This window comes from Gavialis gangeticus, unplaced genomic scaffold (genome assembly GCF_001723915.1).
Source record: "Gavialis gangeticus isolate Ggan-Ray unplaced genomic scaffold, GavGan_comp1, whole genome shotgun sequence".
NCBI classification, from domain to species: Eukaryota; Metazoa; Chordata; order Crocodylia; family Gavialidae; genus Gavialis; species Gavialis gangeticus.
This window is the reverse complement of record NW_017729029.1, coordinates 73,615,830-73,625,279: the sequence shown is the minus strand read 5'-3', so window position 1 is coordinate 73,625,279 and position 9,450 is coordinate 73,615,830. Positions and strand designations below refer to the sequence as shown.

Genomic DNA, 9,450 nt, shown 5'->3' with positions numbered 1-9,450 from the left:
TCTTTGGCTTGATTAGCTTAAAATGGCTTGTAGAATAGAGTTTTGTAGTGGTAAGTTTTTTCTGCCTAGGCTATTGTCAATCAAGACACCTTGGCTGGTATGCATACCAGCCCAGCCTCTGGCTTCTTTACTTTTCATTCCATCCAGGAAGAGCACACACCAACTGTTGAAACTTCCTTAGCCTGATGAAGGGTTTTTGAACCCAAAAGATTGCTTAATAATTGTTTTCCAACTATTTAAGTTGGTCTAATAAAAGATATCAGATTCACCCAAAGAACCTTGTCTGCCTATGTCCTTAGACCAGCACGGCTACAACCTACACCCATGGTAAAGAAGAGACGCATGAAATATAAAAATGAACTGTGAGAAATGTATAAAAATGCAATGTGAGGTAGTCAGGATCAAAGGCTACTGGGGACAGCGAGTGGGTTAGGTTAGCACCAGGATATATTTACAGTCTTTGAAGTGGATATTTTAGTCTTGTTTTCTTTAATAATACTTAGCTCAATCAATATGTAGATGTAGTTTGTAGGTTTCTCTTATAAAAAGTCACTTCAGCTCTGAGCCTTGTCACACCCATGCAATGAGTGTGCTAAGTCTCTGCCAATACTCAGAAGGAAAAGAAATACACAATTTTGGGTGGGGAGGGTGGCAGGCAAGAAGCACAAAGTGGGAGGTGCGGGCAAGAGGGGGCTTCTTGTTATAGAATCACTTCCTTGATTTTGCTTGAGATGCATTGGTTGATGCATGCCAGAGTGGTGTTTGCCCTGCTGGCTACAGCATTGCACTGATGGCTCATGTTCATATTATGGTCTATTATTATCCCTAGGTCCCTTTCAGTTGGTTTGGCTCCACCAAGCCTGTAAATATGTTGGGGATTGTTCATCCCTAGGTGGAGCACTTTACGCTTCTCAATGCTGAACTTCATCTGGTTCCAATCCGCCCAACTTGCCAGCCTGTTTAGGTCTGTCTGTATCTGAAGCCTATTTTCAAGCGTTTCCACACTCCCACATAATTTGGCCAGTGAGCTTTTAACCACCACATCCAAATCATTGCTAAAGATGTTGAAAAGTACTGGACCAAGCATGGACCCTTGAGGGACACCACTGGCCACTTGCCAAGACGACACGGATCTGTTCATTAGAACTCTCTGGGTTCAACCCTGCAGCCAGCTTCCTATCTACCTAACAGTCGAGTAGTTAAGCCTGCAATCCTCCAATTTTCCTATGAGAACATCATGGGATACCAAATCAAGGCCTTTTGGAAGTCTAGGTATACAACATCAACCTGTGCTCTCGTGTCCAGGTGGCGAGGTACCTGGTCATAGAAGGAGATGGGGTTGGTAAGACAAGACCTGCCTGTGGTGAAGCCATGCTGACTGTCATTCAGAATCCTACCTTCTGCAAGCGTACTGCACATTAACTCCTTGATGAACTTCTCCAGGATTTTCCCTGAGACAGAAGTTAGGCTAACTGGCCTATAGTTGCCCAGGTCCTCTCCTCTCCTTCTTGAAGATGGGCACAACATTGGCCCTCTTCCAGTATTCAGGGACCTCCCCTGAGTGCCACGAATTTTGGAAGAGTTTTGCTGGAGGTCCTTCAATGACTCTGGCCAGCTCCTTCAGCACTCTCGGATGAAGTTCATCTGGTCATGCTGACTTATAAAGGCCTAACTTTTCTAACTGATCACACACCAGCTTGTCAACAGTAGGAAGGCGGTCATTCCCACCATGCCCATTCTGAACCGGTGAAATACCAAAACAAAGTAGTCATTCAGGAGTTCAGTTTTCTCCTGAGTGTCGGTAACCAGCTGTTCTGAGTTAAGTAATGGCCCCATGCTTCCATTTGTTTTCCTCCTATTCCCCACATGCCTAAAGTAGGACTTCTTGTTGTCCTTGATTTCTGCAGCTATTTTAAGTTCAGTCGCCACCTTAGCCTTTCTAATTTGGTCCCTACAAGCATGGGCCGTTGTTATATAGTCCTCCTTGGGGATTGTCCCAAGCTTCCATTGTTTATATGCCTCTCTTCTTTTTCAAGAGGACCATATCCCTATTAAGCCAAGAGGGATTACCACCCATTCTGCCACCTTTCCTCTGCATAGGAATAGACTTCTTTTGTGCTTCGAGGAGCATGTTCTTGAGGGATGACCACTCTTTGTGCACTTCATTTCAGTTTTGGTCCCTGGTCGTGCAACACTTCCCCTACCATTGCTCCGAGCCTGCTGAAATTCACTTTTCTGAAGTCCAAAACTTCAATCCTGTTAACTGATTGCCTGCCTTTTGATGGCCATTGAACACGTTGGTTTCGTGGTTGCTGTTGCCCAGGCTATCTTCTATCTTCCATTTGCTCACCAGATCATCTCCTTTGGCCAAGACCAAGTCTAGGAAAGTGCTACCTCTGGTTGGCCTGTGCACTTCCTGAATTGGATAGAGCTATTCGATACAGGTCAGGAAGCAGTGCGACTGATCCAACTTAGCCGAGTGTTCCTCCCAAGAGATGTCTGGGTAATTGAAGTCACCATGATGACCATGTCCCATGCGTGCGTGATCTCTGTCAGTTTGAGAGAACTCCAGATCAAGCTTCTCCCCCTGGTTTGGGAGTCTGTAGTATATACCTACAATAAGGTCTCTCTCACTGTGCCTCCTCCCCCCTACCCCCCATAGTTTGACCCAATGGGTTTCGAGCCGCTCTTCTTTGGAGCTGATGTCAGCCTCCAAGGAGGTGTACTGCTCCCTCACAGAGAGCTACACCACCTCTTTCCTACTTGGTCCCTTCTGTGCAGGGTGTAGCTCTCTATGGCTATGTTCCAGTCACGTGAGGAGTCCCACCAGGTCTCCGTAATCCCTAATAGATTGTACTGCCCACTGGAGAGTAGGAGGGCTAGCTCCTCCTGCTTGTTCCCCATGCGCCTGACATTAGTGTACAAGCACCTGAGTCCTGACAGTAGTGTACAGGTCCAACTGAGGCCCTCGATTTCCTTTCACACTGAGGGAGAACCATTTGCTTAGCTTTTGCAAAAGTGGCTCTCCTAGTGTCCCTAATGTTGGAGTTTTCTTGTGCGCCAGTCCCCGGGCATGCTCCAGTCAGTGTTTCCCTATCCCCCAGCAATCTTAGTTTAAAGCCCTATCTAGAAAATCCTGGCGGAGAACAGGGACTTACCCCTCCACATGCCGTCCCTTCCCAGGAGTCCATTCTCCCTGAAGTGTGCACTGTGGTCAAAGAATCCGAAGCCCTCTTGGTACCACCACTGCCGGAGTCATCGGTTCAATTCTTTGACACATCCTTCCCTCCTAGGTTCATGGCCTACAACCAGGAGCACAGAGGAAGAGACTGCCTGTGGCCCTGACCCATTGAGCCCAGCAGCCTGAGCTCTGTAGTCAGTCATGACCAGGACTAGATTACTTCTGATCCCACATGTATTACAGATTACAGATTACTACTTTCATGCCCATGTGTATGAGGAGCATGGGGTAGTGGTTGGAGGTCTGGACAAGCCTAAGGATCCTCTCTGTGACATCATGGAAGTGGGCCCCAGGGAGGCATCCGACCTCATGGGCTAGAGGGTCCGGGTCCCAGTGCCCTGCAGAAGGGAGTCCCCCACCGCCACCACCCTGCTTCTCATCTTGGGGGTGGCAGTTCACTGACTACCCACCTTCTCTGGTGTCTCCTTCGGAGCCTCATCATGTGTGGTGAGGGGAGCATACCTGTTGTGCAATGCCAGGGGAGGTGCAGCCCTAGTCCTGCATGTCTTGGAGCCCAAAACGACTGTCTTCCAAGTAGCTTTGGGTGGGTCTTTTAATCTAGCCTTCTTGTTGGCCACCTTCTCCTCTATCTTCTTTTCTTCATTCTTCAGGAGAAGACCCTGACTATAGTAATCAATCTCCTGCTTATGGGCCCTGTTGGCATGAAGTCAGTCACCTGGGACTACAGGGACCTCACTAAGGAACATACACCACACATGGTGGGGGGGGGCTTGCTCCTATTCCCAGTGGCTGGCAGCCATGTCCGGCAGCTGCTACAACCTGGTGCCAGGGGCTCCATCTCGGTGTAAGCCTCCATGGTGCAAGGGAAGGGAGCACCAGTTGAGGCCAAGGTGGTCCCCACCATTGTATGGTAATAAGCTATGCCACTATCCACGAACTGGCTTAGGAACTGCTTGCAAACTGCTTCCCCTGTTTGCAGTCCCTGTTCACTGACTTCCTGATCACAGGCTGCCTGGTTGCCTGGGGAGTTTCCTTTTATACTGTTCTGGGCCTGGGCTGACTCAGTCCCTTTGTTAGGGTTTCTGTCAGGACCAGTCAGCAATCCCACAACAATCAGCAATTACAAAGCAGTCAGCAATCACTCCCAGCTTCTCAGAGCACACCCCCCCCAAACACACACAGCCCACCAAACAAACACTCAGCAAAACCAAAGGTACAGGCAGCTGGATCACTTATCTCTCCTGGGCAGGATGTAGTGCCTGGCTTCTCTCCTTCTTCCTCCTTTTGCCTTCAGCAACTACCTGCAAACTGCTTCCCCTGTTTGCAGTCCCCGTTTGCTGGTTCCCTGTTCATAGCCAATCAATATCAGTAAATTGATTGCTATAGAACCTTTATTAAGACTAAATGTTACCATTCTGAAGAGTAGGATGCTAAATCAGAAAATGTGAACACATTTCTGTAGAAAACGAGGTAGGTAAACCTATGTCTATATTTAATTTTCCTGACACTATTATGGTTATTGTACCATTTCCAGAGTCCACTTCTATCAAATATGATGGCTGTTTTAGAATCAGCCTATTTGTGGATATTCACATAAATATAGGAGAATATGGGGAAGATGATTAGGCAATAGGCATTGTGGAGGAGACAGGAATGGAAAAACAGCATATCTTTCTCGCATAGGAAAGTGAGGTTAAAGAGAGTAATGAAAATAAAAGGAAAGCTGAGAAAAACAGTATTGATACTTTTCCTATGATAGCCTCTGTATTTTGTTAATTATCTGTGAAACAGTTTGTATAAAATTGTATTTGCACATTTAAAATCTTTCATGATAAAATCTATCATATCTGCTTTGCACCTAATGTTGTAGATCACAATTTCTATCTCTGTCAAATATTATTTATGTGTTGCTACTTAACCTTAGCATGATTGAATTAGAAGAATACTATGAAGTACATGCAGAAGTAGATGGCTGTATGCATAAAATGATCTGTTTTATAACTATTTGTATCTAAAAAGTATATAAAGTTCTGTATACATGTACACACACATTAAGACTTTAAATAAGGAAAATATAAAGGCATTTCTAATTCTGTTAAATCCATTGGTGAAATACTGATCCCATTAACATTAAGGACAGAACTGCCATTGACTTCAGTGTAACTTGGTTTTTAAAGATAGATTTTTATATAAGATTAACCAAGTTTTCAAAATTAAAAAGAAAGACATCTTGCTACTGTTTACTTATAACCAATGTACTTGCATTTGCCTTTTTTCTAGGTGGTCACAGCTACTTCAACGTTGGCCTTAGGCATCAATATGCCATGTAAATCTGTTGTCTTCTCTGAAGATTCTGTCTATTTAGATGCACTAAATTATAGACAGGTATGAAAATATACCATATATCCTTTGTACAGTATGTCTAGTAAACCCATGTTTTCATTACATGCAAGGGCAAAAAGTATGTTCTTTTTCAGATGTATTCCTCTGTATACTCTGAGCCACCTGGTGGTTAATGATGTTTACTATTTGGTTCTTTCATTAGCAATGTAATGTTGTCACTGTTCCCAAATTATAAGATTAGTTGAATTTTTGTGTGTCCCCTCAGCATACCTGTGCAAACCAATGGAAGATTGTTTAGGTATACTGAAGGAGTACAGACGTAACTGACAGAGGTGTTCAGTTCTAAATTAAAACATAATTTGGCCTGGAGAAGCTTTATTAAAAGTTGTGGCATGTGCGAAAGAAAAAGTCCAGTTAGATTTAGTTTGAAAGACTGACGTTAAAGAAAAAAGATCACATAACCTGTTTATATTTGTTTACATTTATTTAGCAACAAGAAATGGGGTATCCCATGATGACCTTTTAAAAAACAAACATACTTTACATTTATAAAATATTCTGGGATCCTTTGGCAGGAGAGGTACAAAGTAATCCCATAATCATAATGAGACAAGTTTAAGTGACTGTAGGGGGAAAATACTTTGTGTAATTATTGTTTGGGTGACAAGGAAATTGGCATTATAGACATTTGTATTACCTGACTGTAGTCTTCTCAAGATCTTTTTAAAAACTTGGATTGTATATCATAACTCTGTCTAAGTACTTTTGAGCCAAAGATACCATAGATAGAAGGACTATATAAAAACTTTAAAAAATAGAATTGAATTTTTGTGAACTATCAATATTCAGATTTTACCAATAAACCCTTTTTAGATGTCTGGCCGTGCTGGAAGACGTGGACAAGATTTGATAGGAAATGTGTTCTTCTATGATATCCCGATGCCCAAGGTTGAAAAACTTATAAAATCCAATGTACCTCAACTGAAAGGCAATTTCCCTTTCAGTATTTCCCTGGTGCTAAGACTCATGCTATTGGCAGCAAAAGCAGATGACAAAGCGGATGCCAAAGCAAAGGTATGGGAAATTGTGTTCTACATATTTGTACCAATTTCATTAAATCTCTGTTCTCTCTCAGACACAATTAAAATTAATTAGCTGTATGCTGTGAACACAAACAGTCTGACGCCAAATGAAGTATACATTCCCTCAAATAGAGACTCTTAAGCTAGGGACAGAAGTTGCACATAAACTAGTATAAGTGACTGGAAACCGATTTAAACCTGTAACAGAGGGGTAGGCAATGTTTTTTGGCCGGAATGCCGAAAAACACCACAGTGCCCACCTTGGAAGGTGCCGGAGTCCACACATGTCAGAAAAACAAAATGAGGGCAAGGGGTACATGGCAAGATGCCCTGATTGTGCCCTGCCCCCCAGCCCTGCTGCCCCTGCCCCCCAGCCTGGGCTCTGTGGCTGGCTGTCAGCAGCTACCCCGGCTCTGGGTAGCTACCAGAGCCTGGGCTGCTCCCAGCAGGGTTTGCAGCAGCCCAGCTGCCTGCTGGGAGCAGCCTGGGCTCCTGTCTGGCAGCAGCTACCCAGAGCCAGGGCCGGCTGCAGCCAGGAGGCTCCGTACTGGTGCGTGCACCTGCATGTCGGAGAAGGCGGGGGGGAGGGGCCTGAGGCAGCACAGCCCTGCTCTTTACCCTGCTCCCAGCACGGAGGTGATGGCAGGGTTCCAGAGCTCAGTGCAGCTGTTTGTAGCCAGCCCAGGCTCTGGGCAGCTACAGCAAGCAGGCTGCAAACAGCTGTACTGGGCTCCACAGCTCCAGCGTCAGCTCCATGCTGGCGGCAACTGCATGGGCACCTTAGGATGGGCTGCGCTGCCCCACTGTCTTCTCTGAGGTGCACATGTGCAAAAGAAAGCAGTTACTGCCAGCATGGAGCTGTGGAGCCCAGCTAATCTGGGCTGCTACTACTACTGTTAGTAGCAGGCAGCTGGGATGCTGCAAGCCCTGCTGGGAGCAGCCTGGGCTCTGTTGCTGGAAGCAGCTACCCAGAGCCAGGGCTGGCTGTGGTGTGCCGAGCAAAATGGCCTCATGTGCCATGCTTGCCACTCGTGCTGGGGGTTGCTGACCCCTGCTGTAATAGAATAGAAGTTCAGTGAACATAAACCAGTTTCAAAATGGCCCAAACTGGTTTAAGGTAAACCTTGATGATTGTAGTATCAGATTTAACTGATTTAGGTTAAACTGGTTTATTACACACAGATCCCCTCCAGATTTAAGCTAATTCACAGTCCCCCAGCATGCCAGGATGCTTTGCACCTCCCCCGCAAACCCACACCATGCAGGTTAGCTTTGGCTGAAGCTGTCTGCTCCAGACATGCACGCCCTGCCTGCCTGGCAGCAGCAAGGGGCACAGCTCCATGCTGCCGCTGCTGCTGCTGGGCAGACAGGGGGTACCTTGCCATCGGGGTGTAGCTAATGCGGGGCCCCCAGGGGCAGGGCAGCAGGTCCTGCAGGTCAGGGAATCCAAAGCTCACAGCAGGCAGCCTGCATCTGTCCCCATCCTGTGCACAAATCTGGGGAGGCATGGGCCCCCCAGATGAGCTGCCCACAGCTCCTTTCTGCACCCCTCCCCAGTCCCATGCACTGCCCTGGCTAGGCATGACCAGCCCCTGCCCTACTCACTTCCTCACTGTGGGGATCTTGATCTGCCCCCACTTCTGTCCCCCTAAATCTCCTCCCTCCCATAGACTTACCTGCAGGGAGCTACTCTCCACACATCCCAGCCATTGCTATTTCCTGGCCACGTTTGTGGGTGTGCACATGTATGTAGTGCCCTCTGCATCCCACTCCCAGCAGCCCCTTGCAGGCTGGAATGCTGTCAGTCTGCAAAGCGAAACCCACTGTTTCCCATGGATTCCTGCATAAGTCTGCGAATCCAGGACAAATACTGTCCTGGAGTCACACAGCCCTGGACCAGGTTTCGATGTTCCCATTGTGGGACTGTCTTGTCCAGTTAGGGACAGGTGGTCACCCTAGCTTGGGTCTGCTTATCTGGCTCAGATAGTAGCCAGCAGCAGTGGAGGCACTGGATGCACACCTTGCTGGGGTTATTTGGCCTCAGCAGTCTTTCCCTCCCAGGGCAGGGGGGCTGGACCCAATGATCTCACAAGGTCCCTTTCAGCCCTAAACTTCTGTGAGGCTGGCAGGAGAGTAGGGCAGAGCCTGGCTTTTTACCTGGACCAGGGCTACTTCCTCTCCCTGTGGTGAGGGAGGAGGGGGCAGGACGCAGGACGCAGGGGGTTGAGGACATGTGCTTAGCTAGCCTCAGCTTGGCCTGCAGGTTGGGAAGCATACTCCAGCACCTTCTGCTTTCTGGCCTGGGTTAGTGCAGGCTTCTGCCTGCTTTTCCAAACTGAAAACTGGATGTCAGTTCAGTTCCTTATCTGTTCAATCTACACTGCTTAGAGAAACCTGCAAAGATTGAATCAATTCTGCTAGGGCTTTTTGACTGTCTGTACTTAGCCTTAGGATATAGCTACATGGCTGGTCTAAACAAACACTACTCACCGGGTGCATCTACAGGTCATAGTTTCATAGTTTCTAGGGTCGGAAGGGACCTGAGCAGATCATCTAGTCCGACCCCCTGCCATGGCAGGAAGAGCACTGGGGTCAAATGACCCCAGCAAGGTGTTCATCTAACCTCCTCTTAAAAACCCCCAAGGTAGGAGCCTGCACCACCTCTCTTGGAAGTTGGTTCCAGACCCTAGCTGCCCTGACCGTGAAATATCGCCTCCTGATGTCCAACCTAAACCTACCCTCTGCCAGCTTGTGACCATTATTCCTGGTCACTCCTGGCGGTGCTCGGGGGAACAGTGACTCCCCCAATGCCTGCTGATCCCC

The 9,450-nt window shown here is 47.2% G+C and overlaps 1 protein-coding gene across 1 annotated transcript in view; it reads left to right on the top strand.

The window, feature by feature from the left end:
* The window catches only part of LOC109300376 (probable ATP-dependent RNA helicase DDX60), an 80,263-nt gene that overhangs the window by 55,750 nt on the left and 15,063 nt on the right, over positions 1–9,450 (top strand). Inside the window, exons 17-18 of the mRNA XM_019521061.1 lie at positions 5,483–5,587; positions 6,419–6,619. Of these exons, the coding sequence (XP_019376606.1) occupies positions 5,483–5,587; positions 6,419–6,619 (306 nt within the window). The remainder of the gene's footprint in view (positions 1–5,482; positions 5,588–6,418; positions 6,620–9,450) is intronic.